General features: G+C 51.2%; 1 protein-coding gene and 1 long non-coding RNA gene across 4 annotated transcripts in view; one reads left to right on the plus strand and one right to left on the minus strand.

Annotated features, from left to right (window-relative positions):
- Positions 1 to 9,835, minus strand: part of LOC120096318 (uncharacterized) — a 20,866-nt gene extending 11,031 nt beyond the window's left edge. For 2 of the 3 annotated variants that reach the window (XR_015636190.1, XR_015636192.1), the window contains exon 1: positions 1,710 to 1,942. This is a non-coding gene — a long non-coding RNA (uncharacterized LOC120096318). Of the gene's footprint in view, positions 1 to 1,709; positions 1,943 to 8,782 lie in introns of those variants that run through there. The other variant, XR_015636191.1, reaches the window with a different exon arrangement.
- Positions 6,980 to 15,118, plus strand: Vsig8 (V-set and immunoglobulin domain containing 8). Its single transcript, NM_001105972.1, is given in 7 exon segments — positions 6,980 to 7,176; positions 11,060 to 11,235; positions 11,705 to 11,906; positions 12,032 to 12,253; positions 12,945 to 13,064; positions 13,366 to 13,564; positions 14,422 to 15,118. Coding segments are annotated over 7 exon segments (1,254 nt in total). The 5' UTR covers positions 6,980 to 7,127; the 3' UTR covers positions 14,708 to 15,118.
- Positions 15,119 to 23,570: the final 8,452 nt, after the last annotated feature.

The raw sequence follows: 23,570 nt of genomic DNA on the forward strand, positions 1-23,570 counted from the left end.
AAAGGTATATATTAGTGCCCGAGGATCTTGTAGCACGTCTTATGCCTCTGGAATTGTCAAGACTGGATTGGTCCAGCCTAGGAAACCCAGTGTCTGGGTACTCGGGTAGAACACCCAGTCAGATTGGCAAGCAGCTTCATCTCAGGCACGTGTGCCCCAGGCCCTGCCTGGGCTCTGTGCCCTACCTGCCTGTTGCCAGACTCCACGGTGGCTTCCAGGGCGGTCTCTGAACCTCTGCACCTGCTCCAGCTGGGCATGACTGTGCTGCTGGCTCTGGTAGCCTCGTCACGTAGTCCCTGACTCAGCGGGGTGCTTGGATGTTCTTTGGTGCTCCTGAAAGCTTCAGCACCCCTATGTGTGACTTGGGTCACAGCTGGGCATTAATTGGTCTCAGTAAAAGCACTTTGAATGGGCTCGGATGAAAGGGGCTCTCGGAGTTCAAAGCCCTGTAGGGTTTTGGGGGTGAGGAAAGGTGGCAGCTGTTTAGGTGACAGAAGAAAGAAGACGCCGAAGTTTCAGATGAGAAGTCTGGGTAGACAGGCTTGGAGGCTTAGGGACAGACAGAGAGTTCCTCACTTTCTGTTCTTTCGACCACACCCCTCCTGCTACATTCTTGTGAAGCCCGGAAGCGCCACTGTAAAGGCAGCTACTCACTAGAGACCTCAGGTCCCTTCCTATGGAAAGGTGACCCACATCTCTCTCCATGCACTGAGATGCATCCCAGGAAATCATGTGAAAGGTTACCTGGCATATCTCGTTTGTCATGATTTATCTATCCTTAAATAGTTCAACCCCCCTGAGAGGCTCCGCCAGAGCATGACAAATACAGAGGCGAATGCTGGCAGTAAACCATTGACCTGGGAACGGGGTCACCATTGGAGGGTAGAGAAAGAACTGAAGGAGCTGAAGGGGCTTGCAACCCCATAAGAACAACAATGCCAACCAACCAGAGCTTCCAGGGACTAACCACTACCCAAAGACTACACATGGACAGACCCATGGCTCCAGCTGCATATGTAGCAGGGGATGGCCTTGTTGGGCACCAATGGAAGGAGAAGCCCTTGGTCCTGTCAAGGATCGACCCCCCAGTGTAGGGGAATGTTAGGGCAGGGAGGTTGGAAGGGGTGGGGTGGGGAACACCATTGTAGAAGAAGGGGGATGGGATGGGATAGGGGGTTTATGAACGAGAAACGGGGAAAGGGGATAACATTTGAAATGTAAATAAAATAAATATCCAATTAAAAAAAAAAGACGTCAAAAAAATTAGTTCAATCCCTTTCTCTGCTTTAATGCCCACAGCTCCTGCCCTCGTCTCTGATTTTTCTCTTGAGCTCAAACTCCTGCATCCACACCTACATCCTTCCTTGGAAGGGTGGCCACTGTCTCAATGACTTTGATGACTCTGGTGCTGGGACAGTGTTGCAGCTGAAGTAGTGACTTTCTCAGCCTCCCAGAAAGAGGAGGTGCGGAAGGGAAGTAGGCTAGGAAGGGCCTGGAAGAAACCTCTCAGAGTCAGTGATATTTTTGTTTTCCGACATCGCTGCTAGAGAATGTCTCTGGGCTAATGGAGAGAGCACCAAATCATGAGAACTAATGGCTAGAGGAGACCTTGGAGAAGTGCCAGAGTTCCGGTTTTCTTTGAAAGCCTTAGGCAAATGGTTGCAGAATCCGGCTTGCATTCTCTGAGAGATAGGGTGCCCACTACCTACCTGCCATTGGAACCCTGTCATCCCAGAGCAGGCCTCGGTGCTCAGAAAGTTCAGTCCACCCGTGTCTTCCTGTGTATAGAATACACAGCCCCAGCCCCGCTCTGGGGCCACACTAAACAGGTGCGGAATCTACCAGACCGGAGCCCTCTGTGTCCACTCTGCACCACGAGCCTTACGTGGGAAAGTGCCGGTGGTTCTGGAAACTGGACTCTGCAGAGGCTTCCGGGGGAAGTGTTGGAAGGAGGAACCTGGAGGAGGTGGGGAGGCTTCCTCTTTACTCTTGGGCAGGGCTAATGGCTCTCCTGAGAGTTAACGCTTCCCTCTCCAGCCAGGCCTGGCTGAGCCGAGAGAAGCCCCACCTTCTCTCAGCTAGTCCTTTATCCAGGTATCCAGGCAACAGGAAACAAACAGGGAGGGCAGAGTGAGGGCCTGCCTGGTCAGGCTTAGTGGGAAAACCCCTGAACCTGATACCACCTTTCTTCTGATGCCTCTTTCCACCCCTACCTCTTTGGGCAGTCGTTTACAGCACGACAGGATTGGGACCCTTGGGGGTTGAGGGGACCACAGCATCTCTTTGAAGATACAAGATCAGAAAGTCCAAGTACTGAAGCTAAAGCAAATTTTATTCCTACAAGTCCAAAAGCCAAGGCCCCCACTGGACACATACAGATTAATTCATCACAAAATCTGCCTGCACAGACCGGGACACATGGTTCAGGCTAATCAATCTGAGTTGTAGAATCTATCCTGCGGACCTGGCTACCATCCCAGTGAAGTACTCGTAGGTTTTGAGTGGAAGGTTCCGAGAGGTTTAGTTCTCAAGGGTTTTATCTACTCTGCCCAAAAATAATCACCGACTGTCACTCCTGGTTTCATTTTTCCGAATTGTGTCTGGCAGGACCCTGGCTTACTTCCCAAGCACCGAGACATAGCTCTGGCCACCTCTGGGCTCCTCTACACCTCTCTCTCTCTCTCTGGGCTCATCATCATCAATAACCTTTTCAATCTCTCTTTAGACATCATCTCCACCAAGCAGGACCTTGTGAATATTATTAGCACAGCTCATCATACCATGGGCTAGGTGTCCCTTCCCTTAGCTGTGTTCCTCTCCGTGGGGATGCTGTAGGAGAGGAGGGGAGACTCTTTGCTCTTTCCCCACACTCCAGCATGAAGTCCAGATGAAGGTCCGTGGGATAGAGATGCAGCTGGGCTTTGTGATGTGAAGACAACCACTAGCATCAAAGTTTCTTGGTTCTCCCTCAGCTCTGTCATTAGGATTCCACACATTCTTTACAAGGGATTCCCTCTCACCTTTGCTTGCCCTCCTGGCATGTCAGTTGATGGCATGCCCTTGAGCCTCACTGAAAGTGGTGGGTCAGGTCGCTCTTTCAGAAATCAAGATTGTGTGAGGCAGGCTAGTCCTGGGGATACTGCTTGATGGGACAGATCTGGTACACCCAGGCTCCCTCTTACAGTCCCCCTCTTTCTGAGGTGAGCTGGTGGAAGCTGGACAATGGGCCACGAGAATACTAGGGTCTCCTGTGTTTGAAGCTACTGTTTGTGGCTCTGATTTGAATGTCAGCCTGCAGCTGCACTGCTCATCTTCAGATTTAAACGCTCACTGACAGATCTGCTCTTCTTGAACCTGACTCCGATCCTTCCTGTCAGAACTTAGAGTGATGCCCTCATGCCACCAGCGCCACCTCTGAACCCCTGCTCTTGGCCTCACTTGGTTGTCCCACATCTTATTACCTTCACTGAAATCTGCTAGGAAGTCAACAGCTGCAGTAGCTCCTTGCCTTCCAGAAGCTGGCTTCTCTGTGACCATTTTGCTTTGAGACCTACATCATACCATCTGTCTCCCTGTGGTAGTTCCTCACTCCCGCTCTGGAACCCCTCTGATACCTTTTCAGTTGGTTAACTTGTCCCTGAGTGTTCTGGGGTGAGCTCTAGGTCTACATGGGGGACATAGAAGAGGGGTTGAAGGGCTGGCCATGAAGGAGGTCTGTCTAGAAGGGGGTCAGGTTGTAGTCCTGTAGTTCAATCTTGAACCTGTAGGGAGCCTGGAGAGGGACCAGGTCAAGTCAGGTAGGGAGAGAAGAGCTAGGGGTTTGTGTGGCTTGCTGAGAAGGTGGTGGGCAGAGTGTGATTAGGCTGCTTATCCTCTACAGGGATCTGGGGTTGGGTCCTTGGTGTTCCTCCTCCACCTCTCACAGTCTTTGTTCACTCTCTTCTAGGTCTTTGTCTTCAACTTTTAATTTCTGTCCTAGAACAAAAGCTATTATCCTCTCCTGGCACGGAAGTCCAAGATTTTCTGATGTCAGCTTGGACCTTTATAGGATCTGAAAGGGAAGTGGGAGTGGGGGGGGAGGGGTAGAAATGGGACATTTAGGGCAGAGACAGATGGTGAAGGAAAGGCAAGGGAAGATTTAGAGCAGAACGCCTCTCAGGAATGGGACCCTTTTCCTTTGCTGAGGCAGAGGCCTGGAGAGCCACCCAGCTGCAGGCCAGTCTCAGAAGGTGGAGACACTAGGCTGGATCTATGGGTGGTACCCTCCCACTCCCCATGGCGTAGGGCAGGGAGGCTGACAGCTTCTTTTATAGGCTCCAAATTGCAAGCAGGTGACAATTAGCCTTCAGTAGGTCATGGGGGACCAAAGATGATGCCATCTGCCTTTTCCAGCTTTGAGAAAACCTCTGTGATCCCCTCAAGAGTGTTTTCTAACCAATAGGCCCCTATTCTTCCCTAGCCCCTCAACCTCAGCCTCTCTGAGGCTCCACAGTGGGATCCCTTCCCCAACAAATCCCTCTTATGGGCCTCATCGTTTGGTTCAGGCTGGCGACAGAATCCACTGGTTACTCATAGCTTCCTGCATCTGGGAGCTTCCTCAGGCTGTGAGCAGGTGGCAGAGCAGGACTTCAGAAGCTACATCTGTCATGGGGTTAAGTTGCTTCATCTCCTCTCATATGGGCTCCTGCACTTTTGAATCCCTCCCTCAGACACTGGGCACATCACTACACACCACTACTGTGCGTCCAGAGCTGGGTTAAACCTGGGTTTAGCAGCTGGGGGCTGCCACCTTTCTATATCATAAAAGCTCACTTTGGATTACCTTGAAGACGCTTGATTGTACATTTTCACTCATGTTTTACCCCCCAACCACACTCTCCGGACTTAAATCCCAAACTCATTTGTAACAAACTTTAAATCAACTTCAACCCGGCCTTTTGAGTTACCTCAACCTGTATGCATACGCAGATCTTCGGGTGACACTGAAATGGGTTTCTTATTATAGCCACAAGTCCTGCCTTAACTCCTAGCTGCACTCCTAGCTGCAATTCTAACCTTAAGACTGACCTTAACTTTAATTCCAACCTCATATCCGACCTCAACCTCATTCATAATTTCAACTAACCTCAAATTTAACCTCAGAGGTGGCCGGCACTGCACATTAGCTCAATTCCAGAGCTCTAATGGATCCCTCCATGTCAGTTTAGTGGAACCACAGGTTCAGCCCTTTCTGCTCGGTTTCCCTCTTTCTGGTCCTGTCTGTTTCCCCCTCCTGGCCTTTGATGCTTTCCTTTGATGTGTAGTAGTAGTAGTAGTCCGTATGGCTACCAGGCTCTCTTTTGGGCCTCTCAGGACTGAGTGCCAGGGTGCCTGGCTATCCCTAGCTGGCCAGTAGCTGCAACTGAACTGGATCTTTGTGTCTCCAGGCTTCTGTTTCCCTACCTGTAGAATGGGGATAATGACCCCTGTTTTCCCGAAGGCTCAGGACAACCCCATAAATCTCAAAATAGATAAGGAAATAAGGATGTCCACTGTGTACATCGGGTGGGCCCCGGGGCAACCTGTTATTGTTGGTGGTTTGGGTAAAGGGGTTTGGAACACAGAGCTGCGTGGACTCCGTGTGCTTCCTTATTGTCCGGTCTTGTTCTTCCAAGGGGGTGGCTCTTGGCAGCATTCCTGAGCCCCATAACTCTCCTGAAGACTCTTCCCCCTCTGCCCTTCCTGAGCCCCAGGTCAGTAGTGGAAAAGGCTCCCTCAAGGGCCCAAGCTGTTGCATGAGGCTCCTCAGAACTTACACCCTATTGGATAGTCCAGGAATCCAGAGCAGGTTAAGGAACTGTCCTGAACCTGTGGACCAAGCAACAGTAGCGGGCCTTCCCCCCTTCTGCTGGCTAAGACCCTCCCGCCCTGTCTAGAACTGTGCTGGCTTAGTCACTGTGACGGCTGGCTGCCCAGTCCAGGCTTTGAGGGTCTTCGTTCTTAGGGGATTCTGACTCCTACTAACATGGGGCCTACATTAAACCTTCTAGACTTGGCTGAAATACCAAGAAACCCAGAAGAAAGCATACCGAGGGGCTCAGTCTTACCCTCATCCCTGTGAGAGGTGTACACACTCACCTGACCTCCTGTCTTGCCTACCTCAAACATTCCCTCAGGTTGCACAGTCCCTCCCTCCCTCCCCATGCCCCCACTCCTCTTCTTCAGGCCTCAGTGAACTGATAAAGATGTGTGTGGGAAGTAAGGATCTAAACCCATCACAGCACTTCCTGCTCTCTGGGATCCTTGAACTCGGGGATGACCTTTGTGTCAGCAAGGATGGAGAAACAGTAGCGTGGGAAGACCCTATGCTTATACACACCCCTTCTTTCCCTCTTTCAGCCTGGGTGCTTGCTTCACTCCCTTTACAGGGACAGAGAAAAGCTACATTCCTGTATCTCCTGTTATCTGGGCTTTCCTTCTAAGTCCCAGCGTGGCAGAGGGATCCCTTTTCTGATACACTTTCTTTCAGACCTGACCTGGAGAGTAAGGGATGCTTGAAGAGATTGGGACCCAGAAATCTGGGTCTGCAGTGGGAGGGTGTGTGAGACTCAGGGCCATCTTTGGTCAATGTTAACTCTACGAATGCTGACCATCCTTCCTCCCTAAATCTGGCTTCTCCTTCCTCTTTCCCACTTCCCCCAGGGAAGGAGGCATCGAATGAGTGGTGAGAGGAACTCCGTGGACGCTGGAAAGTGGGGCGACTGTTGTCACCCCGAGGACTTGGCCACGAGGAAGTGGAGGTTTAACAGGTGCCTAATTACAAGTCCCGCTGGTCACCCAGCACCACTCTTGGGACAGGGAAGAGCTTGGGTGAGGGCTGGGTAATGCCTGGGTAGGCCATCCTGTCACCCTGCTAATTAGGGCTACTTGGGCTCCTCCCCAAGGCGGGGACCAGGCCCCCTCCCTCCTATAGAAATAACTCCGGCTGCTCCTCAGCTCCACACTCATTGCACCTTCCTGCCACCCCGGGCAGTGTCTGGGCCCTCCGCTCCCCCTCCCTCCACCTGCCCCTTCCACCCACTACCACCACCACCACCACCGGCCCACTGGAGCCCAGCTCAGGCCCAGAAAAGACCAAGCCTAGAGACATGGGAGTTCGAGGAGCGTTCCATCTACTGCTCGTGTGCCTGAGCCCAGGTATGGGGCTGGGCAGGGGTAGAGATACCCAGCATTGTGCCGACGGTCAGGGATGCTCGGGTCCTCACAGAGGAGCCTCACAGCGGAGCCTCACAGCTGATCTAAGAGGCACCGGGTGGGACCATCTACTTTGCTGATACTGATTTAGACACTGCCAAGGGGGCTTCTTCCCAGGAGAGCCCGTACCTGAAGGCTTGGGGTAGTGCCTGTGTACAGAGGCTTTGGAATAGATCTTCGTGGTAATTGACAGCCCGTGTAGCTCATAGATTGTGTGCAACGTGACTTTAGTGCTGTTCCCACGCTGGGAGCTGGAGACAGGGCTTGCTTGGAGATCTGGGGTTAGTTGTGGGAATTGCAGGTGGGGTAGGAGTCAGGTGAGCAGCAGCTCTGGGTGGGGGCTGAGGAGGAGCCTGACAATGATCTGTTTCCTTTAGACAGTCTGTGTGCTCTTCCCAGTGGAAGGGCCAGCCCTCCCCAGCTGGGGCATTGGGCAGGAAAGCTGTCTGCTTTGAAAGGGCTCCACATGCTTTGTTGCTTCCATCACAGCTAGTAAGAACCCAGGCCTGACACCTCGGGTCTACAAGAGCCCCAAGGTGATGCCTCTTCTGGGATGAGGCTGAGAGGATGTGGACAGGATGGATGGGGCTCCTAGAGCCCTTTCACCTCTCTGGGGCACTCGTAGAAGGCAGGGCTCAGCTTTGGGTACTATGGCCGCCTGCCCGGGATTGAACAAGTCCCGACAAGGGAGATAGATTCTATTGAGTACTGCAGAAAATAGCCTGGAGACCCCCCTGGGGGGCAGTCTAGATGTAGGATGATGGGTCTAAAGGAGGAGGGAGGGAAGGGGGTTGTTAATATGCATACCTCTGTGTGTGTGTGTGTGTGTGTACACATAAGTGTGGTGGCTGTATTTCTGACAAGTTGTATGCTGCTCTCTTTGTCTGGTAAAAGCCCCTCAGGCAGTGCCCACTTAAGGATCCGTGGCTGTGCCAGGAGAGCTGGGGCATCTCCCTGTGTTCTATATGTGTGTGGGTATGTGGGCTAGACGCTTGCTTCGTGAAGTCATGCGCCAAAACTTTCTCTGAGCTGCCCTTTTCTTCTCTTTTCTCCTTTCAGTTTGAAATTAGCTCGAGAACTCAGAAATAGGGTTTCTTAGCGGAGCACAGACACTTACAGAGCTATCTCTCCCCACAGACAGTAGTCAGCCCTGGAGACTTTATAAGGGACAATCACCAGTTCCTTGAACAGCCTCTCGACTTCCCTTTGCCCCTCTCTCCTCGAGTCCTCTTACCCAGCACTCTTTCCTACGCTCGCTTTCACCCCGATTCGTCCTTCTACACAAGTGTCCCTTTCCTCTTAAATTCCCTGGAAATCCTTCCTAGGTGCCACAGCAAGATAAACCAGAGTGATATGCCAAAGGGGTGGGAGGAGGTACAAAACGGCTGGAACCCTTGGGAGGAGCTGAGGAAACATCTAAGGACACCGAGGAGCTAGGGTGAGGCTCTTTGGCCTGAGACAGTTGAGGCAATACGGCCTAGTGCAGTGTAGAGGCTTTCTATTCCAGATCATCCCTCCCCCCCCCCGACCCCTTTCTCTGAATACTTACCCTCTGCCTGGCTGACCTCTGTGGTTCAGGGAAAGAGAATCCTCCCAGTTGTCCGCTGTTCCCAGTGGTTCATCCCCAGGGTGGAGACTCTGCTCTCAGCAGAATTCTGGCTCATCCCTGGCTTGCCTCTCAACGCCCCAGGATCTGACAGATGGCATCAGGATCCTTATCTTAGGAATGAGCTGGTATTCTCTTGGCCCAAGGCTGGAAGAGGCCTCTCCAGGTCCCGTTAGAGTCCCAGAAGCTAGGCTGCCTGTTCAAGGTCAAGTTGAGGTCTTTTCAGGTCGTGGAGTGGATGGGGTCTAGCCATGGTTTAGAGGAGCAGGTCCAGTGCCGCTTAAGATGTTGGGGGACATGTAAGGTCCTTGCTAGCTTCTCCAGAGCCAGGCTGCACCTGGAACTCGGGGCTTCTGCAGATATGTCTGGTCTTGAATGGACGCGCAGGAAGCCACAAGAGCGTGCAGTGGGTGTGTCCTAGACTAATGTGTACTCTGTTTGCCTGTGTGTGTCTGTGTATAGATCCAATAGTTTTCGTGTGTAAGGAGGAGACTGCATGGGCATATATTCACATTCTGAGGGCTTGAAGGAACATGCTTCTGTCTATTTGTTTTGCCTGGGACAGCAGTATATAGGTGTGTGTGTGTGTGTGTGTGAGAGAGAGAGGGGGGGGGGGAGACTCCCTAAGATTTGGGCTTGGGATTCCCAAAGAGCATGTTTACTCAAAAAGACCATCCATAGACGAGCTTGGTGAGGGTTTTGTAGAAGGAGTGCTTCGGAGACTGAGGAGCTAGGGAGCGGAGTATCTAGGGTGGAGCCCTGGGTTCACTCCCCCCCTTATTCTTCTCTAGGTCTAACCGGTTGGGGCCAGAGCTTGCCTGGGGCTTCAGGGTAGGGAGGGAGAGGAGCTCAGTCCCTAAGCTTCCTGATCCTGGCTCTAAACCTTGGGCTCCTGCTCTGACTCAGTGGCAGGAGGGGCCCCAGTGGGAGCAAGCAAGTGGGAGCAGCTACACTGGAACCACACAATCACACAAGGAGGACGCACAGTCTACAGCAGTGTATTTACCTTTACAAGGCTCATTCTAGGAAAAAAGCTGCCATAGACAAAGACATACGCAGGAACAAGGCCAGGCTCTAGGCTACAGCTGCCCCATGTCAAGCAAAGACACATACTTGCCCTTAGAACACCCAGTCAGCATGCATTATCATACACAACACATACACACATACCACCACCACCACCACCACCACCACCACCACCACCACCACCACCACCACCATCACCACCACACCAGCATACACAGATATACTCATGCTTTTTCAGAATGGAAAGAGACCTGGAGTCACTATATCCACTCTCCTGCTTCTGGCCAGGGAACTTCACTTGACCCAGATAGGGCCTAAACCCAGCCCATGCAGGTGGCTTTTAAATAGCCTGTTTCTTCCAATAAAACATCTAAGGACTCTGGGTGTTCACACACACACACACACACACACACACACACACACACACACAGAATCATGCAAATATGAAGGCAGATATCCTACATGGCCATGTGAATGGACATCTTGGCAGCTACAAATAGACATATGCACATTTGAGTGTGTGTGTGTGTATTCATACATGCAAATGCACAATTATGTATACACACAAGAAGAACACAAGAGCTCTGTGTATGTAAACAATACTCAAACGCTCATCTACACAAGTCTGGAACATATACACAAGTTCACAAGGATGCCCAGACACTGCCATGTGAATAAACAAACAACATAAGTATTGCTCATGCCAGCACACACACACACACACACACACACACACACACACACACAGACACATACAGACACACCACACAGACACATACAGACACACCACACAGACACTCACAGACACTCACACACACAGAGACAGACACACAGACACACACAGACACACAGACACACACAGACATACAGACACACACACAGACAGACACATAGACACACACAGACACACACACAGACATACAGACACACACACAGACACACAAACACACACACAGACAGACACACAGACACAGACAGACACACACAGACACACACAGACACACTCAGACACACAGACACAGACACAGACACAGACACACACACAGACACAGACACAGACACACACACACACGCAGCCCCTCATCCTATGGAAGCCCTCTGAGCTCCTGTTGACAGGTGACAGAGTGATGGAGACTGACAGCTAAGCGTCTTTGCTTCTATTCTCTCTTTACCACCCTCTCTACCCTTCACCAGCATTGTTGTCTGCTGTAAGGATCAATGGGGATGGCCAGGAGGTCCTGTTCCTGGCAGAAGGTGACAATGTGAGGCTAGGCTGTCCCTACATCCTGGATCCTGAAGATTATGGTCCCAATGGTCTGGATATTGAGTGGATGCAAGTTAACTCAGAACCCTCGCATAGGGAGAATGTGGTAAGTGCTTGGCACAGGGTTCTCTGTACTCTGTGATGTCAACTTGATGGGGAGCCAACATCCCGAGGGAGAAGGAAGGTAAAGGAGGAAACCAGGGCCTTGAACTTCCTTCAAGATCTCCCAGGGAGTGAGGCAACAGGGATGAGAACCATCCAACTGGGAGTCAAGCCAGCCAGTTTCTCTACCTCCTTGTAGCCCATATCAAGATGTGTGTGTGTGTGTGGGGGGGGATTGACTGTAGGCTCTGGCTTTAGAAGGTCCCAGTCTGACCTTACATTTCCCCAGAATATCTAACCCCATCTGCTCTCACTCACTCGGTAAGAGGCCAGCGTGGCTGACAGCACCATACACTCAGATTCAGTTGAGAAAGCTGAGCCTTAGAGAAGGTCAGTGAATTGCCCACGCATCTCACGCAACCTTCCTTTGCCCGGCTTGTCTCAACAGCTCTGTTTTCCTCTCTACTTCACAGTTTCTTACTTATCAAGACAAGCGGATCAGTCACGGCAACCTCCCTCATCTGCAGCAGAGGGTCCGCTTCGCAGCCTCAGACCCCAGCCAGTACGATGCCTCCATCAACCTCATGAACCTGCAGGTGTCTGACACAGCAACCTATGAGTGTCGGGTGAAGAAGACCACCATGGCCACCAGGAAGGTCGTGGTCACTGTCCAAGGTATGACGAGATTCTTCCAGGCTCCCTTTTTTTCCAGGCTCCAGAGCCAAGGGCAGATTGGCCACCGTGAGCCTAGCTCGGGCTTTTGGCCGAGTCTGGGCTTACAATTGCCTGCCTTGTTACAGCACGTCCTGCCGTACCCATGTGTTGGACTGAAGGCCACATGTCAAAGGGCAACGATGTGGTGCTGAAGTGCTTTGCCAACGGAGGCTCTCAGCCCCTCTCCTACAAGTGGGCCAAGATCAGTGGGCACAGCCACCCCTACCGAGCTGGGTCCTACCACTCACAGCACAGCTTCCACTCTGAGCTTTCTTACCAAGAGTCGTTCCACAGCTCCATCAACCAAGGTGAGGGGGCCTGGCCGAAGGAGGGTGAAAGAAATCAGGGGATTGGGAACTGGAGGCTGCTGGGGACTTCCAGTGGTACCAAGTCAGACCCAGCAGACCTGTGAGAGGCTGCTTGTTCATTTGGGCACGTCCAGGCAGCTGCTATTGAGGGAAGGTGCCAGTGGAATGTCAGTCAAAAGCAGCATGGGTAATTTGGCTAGGATGCTGATTGGTAGTAAATCTCAGGCAAGTGGCTTAACACCTCCGTGGCAGATGGGAAAGGGAACACTTACTGGTAGCTGCCATCACTGGCCTGTGAGGACTCAATAGGATAAAGTGTCTGAGGCTCCTAGCACTTAGAGAATCGGAATAATCACCACAATCAAAGAATAACGAAGCCAGAGGGTACCCTACAGCTCCTCTGGTCTAACCTTGTCTTCACTTTACAAACTAGTGCTGAGTCAATGTATTTCCTTAAGGTCACAAGGAATTAATGGTGGACGCTGTCTTCTTATTTTTCTTCTTCTGTCTCAGCAAGGGGAGTATGGGCCAGCTTGAGTGGAGCGGACTTGTGGGTGCTTGTGTACACCATCCATGTTTTTACGGTGGCATTTCATGCTTCATCCCATAGGGACTGGGCAGGGTAGGACTTCTCAGAGGTCGTTTTTATTTTCTCTGTCTCAGTATCCCTCTGATGCTCTTCCCATTCCAGGCCTGAGCAACGGAGACCTGGTGTTGAAGGGCGTCAACGCGGACGACGATGGGCTGTATCAGTGCACAGTGGCCAACCATGTGGGCTACAGCGTCTGCGTGGTAGAGGTGAAAGTCTCAGGTAGGTACAGCAGCCCTAAGAATCCCCTGGCTTGGGGAAGGAAGAGGGCGGGCTCGGGCTTGGATTGCAGGTACCTAAGCTCTATTTCGGAGTCTCAGCTGGTTGCCCTTCCACCGCGGTCAGGCAAGGTCTTTGTTTAGAGCAGCGGGAAGCCTCCTGCAGATTCACCTAACCCTCACCTTCTCTCCTCCCCACAGCTTCCTTACCGGGCATCCCAGGGGCCTGGGTTCTTTCCCACAGACATCTGCCCTGGCATGTGCCAGGCTGTCAGAAGCCTGACTCCTTCCACTTCTTTCCACAGACTCCCAGCGTGTAGGCATGATCGTCGGCGCAGTGCTGGGCTCTTTGCTCATGCTAGCCTGCCTGGCAGTAGGCATCTGGGGGCTCATCTGCTGCTGCTGCGGAGGCGCCGGGGCCGGTGGTGCCCGAGGTGCCTTCGGCTACGGGGTCGGCGGCGGGGTCGGCGGAGGGGCCTGCGGCGACTTGGCTAGTGAGATCAGGTAAAACCTGATGCATGCTGCATGCTGCTGCACGGCGGGGGACCGGCGCCCTGTCCTCTTCACCCCTGCCTGCCATCGGCCGGCTGGGAACCCCATTCTCGCCATCGCCATGGAGTGCTGGGACTTCAGCATGTCGACCTGCCCACTCGCCGCATGGCTTTTTCTGTCTTTCCCCTTCCCGCTCCAGTCTTCACCTCTGCTCCTTGCTTTCCCCCTTCCTTCTGTCGTCTATGCATCCCCCACCCCCAGGTCTGTCTGGCCTAGACTGTAAGCTCGTGGAGGGCAGGGACCACGTGTTTTCACCTTTCCCTTGTATTGCGCCGGCAAGAACCTCGACATGCCTATTTAAGAAGCGCTACCACCAATAGTGCTCATAACTTACATTAGAAGCAATCTAGAAATAAAAATAGAACAAGAATAGCCGTGCTAATGATTGCAATGCCTTGGGGTCAGAGGAAAGGAAGAGCGAGGGACAGGAGGCGAGGAGAGCTTGCTGGAGTTCAGGCGAGGGTTCGTTAAGGAAAGGAGGGACATCGTTCCCGGATTACTAAGGCTCCCTTTTAGCCAAACATTAGAAAGGGACAGAGGGCAACCTGACTGGGACTGCCCGCCGTGAGCTGGGACACTCGAGGACAAACAGAGTGTGAAAAATGGGGATGGTGGCATGGGGGCGCTGCAGGGTCGCTGGCCCAGGAATGTGAAGAGAGAGGAGAGTTAAGTTGAGGTCTAGAGGTGATCGGGCAGGCGGAGGGGGGCGCGGGAGATGAGAGGTTGCCAAGAGCCCCCAGCTCTGCCCAGGCCGTGCCAACGCCGCGCCGTGGAGGAGCCAGCTCACGCGCCCGCCTGTTGTTTTCCAGAGTGGACGCCGAGGCGCCCGGGTGCAAGGCCAGCGGGCGCGGCAGCCGCGTCACCCACCTCCTGGGGTACCCGACGCAGAACGTCAGCCGCTCCCTGCGCCGCAAGTACGCGCCTCCGCCCTGCGGCGGCCCCGAGGACGTGGCCCTAGTGCCCCGCACCACCTCTGCCGCCTGCGAAGCGGGTCCCTCCCCGGTCTACATCAAGGTCAAGAGCGCGGAGCCGGCCGACTGCGCCGACTGTGCCCAGGTCGAGCAGCGCTCGTGCAAGGACGGCCTCTTAGTGTGAGCGCGCAGCACCGGGCTGCGCCCCGGCTGGGAGGCGGTTCGGGGGCTCTCCGCCCGCAGCTGGGGACAGGTTCGGGCCAGCAGACTTGGCTCTCATCGGCCACCTAGCGGTGGTAAGGGGGTTTCCCTCTGAGAAGCCAAGAGGGGCAGAGCCTCCTCCCCTCGAGTGGGAGGAGATTGGGGGGGGATAAGAAGACAGTTGGAGCCTTCCCTCAACCCTGGGCTCCAGGGATAGTTTGGGAGAGGAGCGCTGTCGGTATCCCAGAAACGCAGAGGTAGGAGCCAGATGTTCCCAGCCAAGGCAGAGGGCCCCCCAGCCTTGGGTAGGTGGATGTCAGGGCTGAATTGTTCTGTGTGTGAGATCTGAGCTCTGAGGCAACAGTGTTAGCACAATAAAGAAGCTTAAAGACTGACACCGAGATGGCTGTCCCGTGTTCCTAGAAGGGCTGGGCATGGGGTGGGAAAGCTTGGCAGGATGATATTTGCTTCCTTACTTCCTATCGGAATCTTCGCCTTCCCATCCTATAGGGAAAGCCACGGCTGGAAGGAGACATAGTTCTACCCCTTCACAGTATGAATGGGGAAAGTCCTTTAGAACAGACTTTAAAATTCCAAACCCATCTTTCATCTCTTATTCTAGAAGAGGAAACAAATGGGAGTGGGCAGGTGTTAGAGGTGACCTGCACATGCTCTCCGGCCGTCTCATCATTCTCTTCTCTCCATCCATCTACCTAATCCGAACTCCTTGATCTCTCCCAGGTATATGCCTCCCTTTCCAGCAGCCAGGGAGGGATCTAAACTCATTCAGACACTGGAGTAGGAAGACCCGAGGATACCTAGTTCAGCCCTCTTTGATGGGAAGCTTAAGTTTATTAGACACCCACTCAGTGCCAGGTGCTTTCAAATAGTTTATTTTGCTTACCTACTTAGTTCTGTGAGGCTGTGCGCGATTCCCATGATACACAGAAGAAACCGAGTTTCAGGGGATTATTATATCTCAACAGAGGCAGAAAAAAAAAGGCAATAGTTCAAGATTTGGCCTTGAACAGTTGACTCCAGGACACCGGGCTGTTCTCTGATAGCTGAATTCCTTCTATAACATTCCTGATGAGGGCTATCCCAACCCCTTGTGGCCAGAGTACCTTTAGTGGCAGCTCACTGCCTCCCAAAGCACGAGTAGGATGGGAGTCAGGTCCAGGTGGCAGAAGAGTAGAGTCAGAGAGCAGGGCTAGAGAAGACACTTGGTACAGAAGAAAGACTGAGTAGGGCTAGAGAGGAGAAGGCAGTTGGTGCAGAGAAGAGATCGAGCAGAGTGAAACTAGGAGACCATTGTGCCAGGAGAAGCTGAGCTGAGCCAGAGGAGATAGTATTAGGAGACAGAAGAACAGCCAAAGAACACACCAGGTAGGGAAAGAAAAAACAAAGAGAGGCTACAACGATCTCATAGGGTATTTCTTCTATCGACAATGCGCAACTTTTATTCCTTGCTCTAAGATCTACTCGTGGGGAGCCCAGAGCATCCTATTTCAACTCAGTGGCCTCTGGTGGACCACATGGTTATATTTCACAAAGGACACCTATCTGGGCTAAGGGCTCTTCAGAAGTTCATAGTACTTCAAAGCCACTGAGTTCTGGCTGCCTTTTCTTGCCAGCTACCTGCTTGTGGAGAGCCTAGACTCTTCTTTTGTTTCTCTTCTCCTTAAAAGAAACTGCTCGCCCTAATCGTCCTTCTCCTGTCCCAGGGCATCATAAAGTAGGTGTGTATAAGGCTCAGAGTATCCTGCCTGGCAGAAAATAACCTGGAAACCTCTATGATGGCATGGGAGCTCGTCAAGGGGTGGCTGGAAGTGTTGTCTATTCTGCCTTAACAGTGCTTGGCAAGATAGATGAGAGAGAATGAATGCTGGGGCAAAGGGAATCAAAGACCCCTTATCTAAGAGTTGGGGTATGGGCACTGGGCTGTACAGGATACAGGGGGAGAGAGTTAAGTAGGGAGGAGTTGAGAACCTGTCAATCCCTGGCCATGTTTATGAGTGCATTTCAAATGACTTATTCATAGATAGAGTTAGCGCCTCAGCAGGGCCCTGTGCCAGGCACACTTTTGCCCTAAGGCAGGTGACTGATAAAGCTGATATGAGGAAAAGGTGTTTACACTCCGAGGAACTGCCAGCCCAGCCTTCTGCAAGGTGGTGAGGGGCTGAGGCAGCTATGCCACTTACAGGTTGTCCTGAGCACATTTTTCCTCATTCTGGGAGTCGGGGAGCCATGCCGACTGAGACTTAGCTTTCGCTTGAGTTTGTGGAAATTGTGAAGCTCCTTCAAGAGAAGCCCATTAAGAAGTAGCAAGAGAGGTTTCAGTGAGTCTGGCAGCAACTCCTGTTAGGGCGAGTCACCTGGGAAGCAAGAGAAGTTTCTGGGAAGTATAGAAAGGAAGCTTACTTTAAAAAAGAATAGATTTTCCTTCAAGAACACCTGGATCTCTTCCCCTCATTTCTTCTGTGTGTAACCTGTTTGGGCAGAGATATGGGAAAAGGTGATCTACACTGAACAATGGATTTGGGAGTGGACAGGACTGGGCTGGGGTCACGCACAGAAGCTTTGATTTGTGGTATTTATCTTCTGTGCCATAAATATTCCCATAGTTTAATACCCAAGCTGCCGACAGGATGTTATTGGCCTGGGGTTGGGAGAAATGTTCGAGATGGCATACCATTGTACCCACAATTCAGATGCAGTAGGGAAAAAAATAAAGAAATTAAAAGAGAAGACTGATAGCAAAATAACCCAAAAGTGGTGAAGGTTGGGGCGCCTAGCACCCCTATTTTGATACGACTCATTTAATTGCACATTTCCAGAACTTACTTTCAATGGATGGCCCTGTTGGATAGCTGGCTTGCAGAATTTATGTTAGTCAGCTTTGATTCATGATGACTGAGTTCCTGAGATAGTGAGTTTTGAAAGAGGAAAAGCTGAATATTTTGACTCACAGTTTTGAAGGTTTTAGGTCCTGGCTTCCTTACCTTTAGGCCTTTGGTGAGACAGCACATGCTTGTGAAAAGCATAGTGGGGGAAGATGCTCATTCCTTAGACTTGGAAAGCAAAGAGGAAAAACAAGAGGAGAAACTGGGCAGGCCCCGGTGTCTTAACTTCCTTCCAAAGGCCTTATCTTCTAAAAGTTCCACATCCTCAAAGAGCAGAAACTAAAACCAAGCTGGTAACACTCAGGGCCTTGGTGGTCCCCAGTCCAAACAGCGGCACCAGGCAAATGATCAGCTAGGCACAGACACCCCTCTGAGAGGAAATCTTAAGGCAGTTCTGATTTTCTGCCGTCTGACTGTCCAGAGACACAAATAGCACAAAGACACCTATTTCTAGTTCTATTCCTGGTTCTGGCTTTTGCACCAGTTCCCAACCCTGCCAGGCCTGAATTCTAGTTCTGCAGGTTACTGATGAGTTATGTGGATAACCAACATCTCCTGGGTAACACACACCACTCCCGTGATAGCCATTAGAAACTCAATTTGCCATCCACAAGATTTTCATGAATTTTGCCTTCCAGTGGATGTGATGGTGAGGCATCTATGCAGATGCTTCTGAGTTTTCATTACCCACCCCCTCTGATATCCCCGCCTCCCCAGCTCTTAGAAGGGCACAGAGTCAATTCTCATAGCCCTTGGGTGGGTGGAATCCCATGAGTCACCTGTGAATTCCCCCAAGAATAACCATGACCATGTGGGCTGACCATTGCATTTTTATTGCTCAAGTCAAGGTCCAGACGCCCACCCCCTCCCCAGTCTCTGTCTCTCTGTCTCTGTCTCTGTCTCTCTGTCTCTCTCTGTGTCTCTGTGTCTCTGTCTGTCTCTGTCTTTGTCTCTCTGTCTCTCTCTGTCTCTGTCTCTCTCTGTCTCTCTCTCTCTCTCTCTCTCTGTGTGTGTGTGTGTGTGTGTGTGTGTGTGTGTGTGTGTGTGTGTGTGTGTGTATTTCTCCCCACTTACTGGAGAAAATGGAGTTTGGGGAGTTTCAGAGGTATAAACTACCTAACTACTATGAGATTAGGTTTGGCTTGTCTGGAGGCAGACAAACGACTGGTGATGACTTCTGTTTCCTAAGCTTCCTGGGGCCTTCTTCCTGGCTTGGTCCCCTGATTTGGTAGGAGCCTGGGAAATCCTTCTCTCTCTCTCTCTCTCTCTCTCTCTCTCTCTCTCTCTCTCTCTCTCTCTCTCTCTGTGTGTGTGTGTATTTCTCCCCACTTACTGGAGAAAATGGAGTTTGGGGAGTTTCAGAGGTATAAACTACCTAACTACTATGAGATTAGGTTTGGCTTGTCTGGAGGCAGACAAACGACTGGTGATGACTTCTGTTTCCTAAGCTTCCTGGGGCCTTCTTCCTGGCTTGGTCCCCTGATTTGGTAGGAGCCTGGGAAATCCTTCTCTCTCTCTCTCTCTCTCTCTCTCTCTCTCTCTCTCTCTCTCTGGTTCCCCATCTGAAATAATAATTTCATAAATTGCTGAATTTATTTTCATAAAGGCTGAGTATGCTGGTGGTGGGTCCTGTGTGGGCTTGGAAGGGGGGAAGTAGGAGAAAAAGCTGAGAGACAGAACAGTTGTAATAAAGGTTTGTGAGTTTTCCATGCTGACATATGCAAAAAGGAGCTTCCACGGTTAGAGCCAGACAGAACTTGATCCATAGCTATGAAGTAGGTTCCCAAATTGTCCAGTTATTTCTTCGTGACAGGAACAGGAGCACGGACAGGAAGAAGGTTATCTGATGTAATGTGAATATTTCACACACTGCTATGCAGTAGGGACTCGGCAAGCAGTTGACTCCTTCATATCTAACGCGTAATCTCATCTTCCGTAAAAGGGCAGGCCAGGGAGCCTGGATCTAACCATACAGGGATCGGGATGGAGGCTCAGGTGATGGGAAGGCTGCATCGAGGGGGCTGTTTTGAGATTGAACTTAGAGATAGTTCACTATCTGGAGAGAAGGGACAAGGACTTCTGCGAATAGCCAATAGCAAAGTGGAAGGACCAGGCCCAGTCTGTGAGGCCTGCAGCCCTCAAGCAGCCATTAATATTGACAGCAAGCCTCATTACTAACAGCGATACTAATAATTACAGGAAGCACCGGAAACACAAGCTCGGCAGGGGCCTGGACCAGCTTCTAGAATCCTCTGGTGCCTCTTGGGACCAGGGCGTGTCTTCCTGGCATGTAGCACAGCTGCTGCCCTCTGGGGTGCCCACTGTAGCTGAGTATGACGGCCTCTCCCAGGTGGCTCATTCCTCCTGAGAGTTCTTCACACACTCAGGATGGATGCAGACCAGCAGCTGCTTCCTCCCCCTCCCCCCTCCTCTTCTTCCTCCTCCTCTCCCCCCCTCCTCCTAGAAAAATCAACTCAGTTCAATAACTGGGCTTCTCTGGTCACTCAGCCACTTACTCTGCTCTTTCTCTGCTCAGTCTCTTCAGCTTTCTCTGGGTTGTCCCTGCCCTTCTCTTACCAGGATGCCTTCTGTCTTAGACCCTAATAATGTTCAAAAAGGCTCCTGTGCCTCCTCCAGCCACAGCCCCCAACTTGACCAAGTCCTTGGCCAAGGCAGTTTTCCTTGCTTGCAAAGCTGCCAGGCCTTCTCACTTCATCTCTTTCTCAACTGGCCTTCACAGGAAGCAGACTGGACCAGCCCTGCCCCTTCATCCCAGCCTCTCTCCTGCTGCTAGACCAGGAGAAGATTTACTCAATTATCTTTTTCTGTTTGGGGAGTGGCCTTTTATGTTGCAGCTCCACCAACCTAGGTTTCCACTGAGAGTGGTGGCCTGGTCTCATCTTTCTCAACATTAACTCCCTTGAGAGCTCAGCTAATGGGTAAAACTTAGTGATGGATAGTTTGTGCTAGCTACTCCTCTCCGTATTTGATCATGACAACAGTCAAGAGTATTTCAGAGAGGTGGGGCAGACAAGGTTCCTGTGGAATTAAACCTCCCTGAGAGAAGGGACAAACAGACCGGGTCATGAGTGGGGAATCTGTTGCCAGTGCCCCAGGGTTCCAAGGCAAGGGACCATGTCTACCAACTAGGCCACAGTGTCCTTGAATCTGTGACCAACAGCTCTATGAATCTATGACTGTCAGAACTCATTCTCTTGTAGCATGAAGGCTTCTCATTTACAGTTTGTGAAGACTTGAGGACACGTCTTGTCTGTGATTATTGCTATAAAAAATTGAGCAACCGATTCTTATCCAGAGCCTAACCTGCTATTATAACGTTGGTCCTGTGGGGAAATCTGATCTTTTCAGTAAACACGAAGTCTTTCCAGGAATGGTGCATACAATCTGAGAAGGGGGGTAAAGAAGGGTCAGTAGTTTTTCCGTTGATATCTTTCACTCCAGTCACCTAAGTTCTGTATACCAACAACACACAGGTTTATGCACCCGGGTTAGACTGCTCTCCTAAATCCCACACTCACTCTCTGCTTCTTAAGACAGCTCATTCGGTGTTAGCATGCCCCATAGATGGCCTATGGCTGTCCTTAAATCTATCCTACTGCCTTTCTCTTTCAGCAGATGGCAAACTCTGTCTGTTGATTTCTTTCTTCCCTGTTTCTACCATCTACCTCTCCCTGGGCCAGGACATCTTGGTTTTGCCTTCGGAATAAGTCTAGAAGTAACTCATTCTTTCCCATTGCTTCGTGGTCCCTGAGTGCTGTCACATCTTACCTGGAGATAATGTCTTCAGTGGGACGCTGGGTGTTCACCCGGCTTCCTTCCTGACAGCCACAGCTTGGTATCTAGAGGAGCCAGACAAATAACAGCTCATTCTTCTGCTTAGACGTCCAAAACAGCTTTCCAGAGTCAAAGATCTTGGTTGGTTCCAGACCTTTGCTCTGTCTCTGACTTGACCAACTCTTCGGCCCCACTCCCTAGCTCTGTCCGTTCCAGCCATCTTGGACCACCTTAGGGTTTTCACCCTGGCTGATGCCTTGGCTCTTCCATATTTCCCAATTCAAGTTCTCATCTTCTTCCAATTTTCTCTCAACAGTGTCCTTTTCAGTGAGGCCCATCATGGACACCTTGGGAAAGACTATGTCTTCCTCCTGTGCTTATCATCCCTGATGTCTACCCCTTCCTTTAATTTGCAGACAGTGGGCAGTCTTTGGGCACCCTGCCATACATAATGTTTCAATCACTGGTGTGTTTCAATCTCTGGTGAATGTTGCTAATGGATTCGCCCTTTGTTGTCCCCCTATCGGTTCTACACGGAGGAAATGTAAGACAGGGATTCTTATCTGCTTTATTCACTAATGGACTTAAACTCCAAAACCAGTCAGAGATGGGCTCAGCCAGTAAAGGTGATTGCTGCACAAGCCTGGTGACCTGAGATCAACCCTTGGAACTCAGGTAAAGCTGGAAGGAGAGAACCAACTCCATAAAGTTGTCCTCTAACCTCTGTATATGTGCCACAGCACATGCAAGCCCCATTGTGTACACATACACACAAAGATAAATAAATACATGGCAGGCAAATAGAGAATACTCAGTTCTAGGAAAGGAAAGAGACAAGGGTTCAGATTGCTTGCATCAAAACGAGTTGACCCTTGGTCTTAACTCCTGCGGAGGTGAAAAGTTAAGGAAGAAACCATCTTCTCCAGAATACAGAGCTTCCTGAGGGCACTTGGAGTCTGAGCCCAGACTCTTGACTATGCTGTCTGGAAGGGGAGACAAAATGGTGGCATCTTCTAACCCGAGACTCTTGGCTCACTCAGTTGGAGAGAGAATATGTGGCAATGGCCATGTCTTATCATCTGCCTCTGGCTCCCTACGTTAACCGCTTAATGCACAAATATGCTTTGGGTCAAGTGCTTAATGTATGTAACAGGATTGGACTATGAGACCCCATGCTTCCAGGACAGCTGGCCTCCTGGGAGAGAATATTAAGCTCATTTGGGAAAATGATTGGATGATGCCTATAGCTGTTGATTCAGCTTTGTGTGAGCTGGGATAGTTGATGCAATGAGATCACTTGAGGAAAGGCTTCTGCAAGTAGGAGTGCCCGGGGCTGGGCCTTGAATCACTTGCTTGGAAGGCAAGATGGATCTGACTTCACGCTGGGTTGGGATTTAGGGAGGAGTGCCTGGATTAAGGGATAGAGTGTGTGAGTGTGTCAGAATTTTCAGACAGATAAGAGCCTTGCTTGGAATGGAGGATGTGCGTAGGGATGCTGATGGCTCTTAGCGTCATCTTTAAGCCCTTAGGTCTAGGGATGGTTTGTTTATGTCAGCTGCTATGTACCACAGTAGGGGATCCATCCTCCAAGCCAGACTTCATTCATTTTACTGAAAATTGTCCACGGAAGCCGAAACCTTCCAGGGTTGAGGGATTCTGGCTTCCTCTGCATTTTCTTTAGATTTTTTTTCCCAACTCAGACAGTATAAGGAGATCTTTAGTGTTTAGAATCCAGCCGACTCAGATTCCAGGGATGAGATCTAGCTGTGACAATAGTACCTAGGCGTGCTGGCACTCTGTTCCCAGTTTCCTGACCCAAGGCAGCAATATCTGGTAGCCTTCCCATGAAAGGATGCTGTAGTGCCTTTGTCCTGGCCTGGGTGACACCTTTGAGAGCCAATCATAGCATGTAACTAAACAGGAGCTTTGCAGTATGTGAAGCGCCTCCTTCTGTGTCTGACCTTGTCTGACTATGGCCCTGCCATTACTTAGAAAGGCTTCTCTCAGGAACTCCAGCCAGATGCTCCGTGTAGCACCCCAAATGCTGCAGGAGTCTCTGTGGGTAGCTTGGAGTCACAGGAGGTTGAGGTGCCTCGTGGCTCCTGAGGCCGCTCCAGTACTCCCCGTCATTAAGACTTCAGGTCCCGA

This window comes from Rattus norvegicus, chromosome 13 (assembly GCF_021556685.1).
Source record: "Rattus norvegicus strain SHRSP/BbbUtx chromosome 13, alternate assembly SHRSP_T2T, whole genome shotgun sequence".
NCBI classification, from domain to species: Eukaryota; Metazoa; Chordata; class Mammalia; order Rodentia; family Muridae; genus Rattus; species Rattus norvegicus.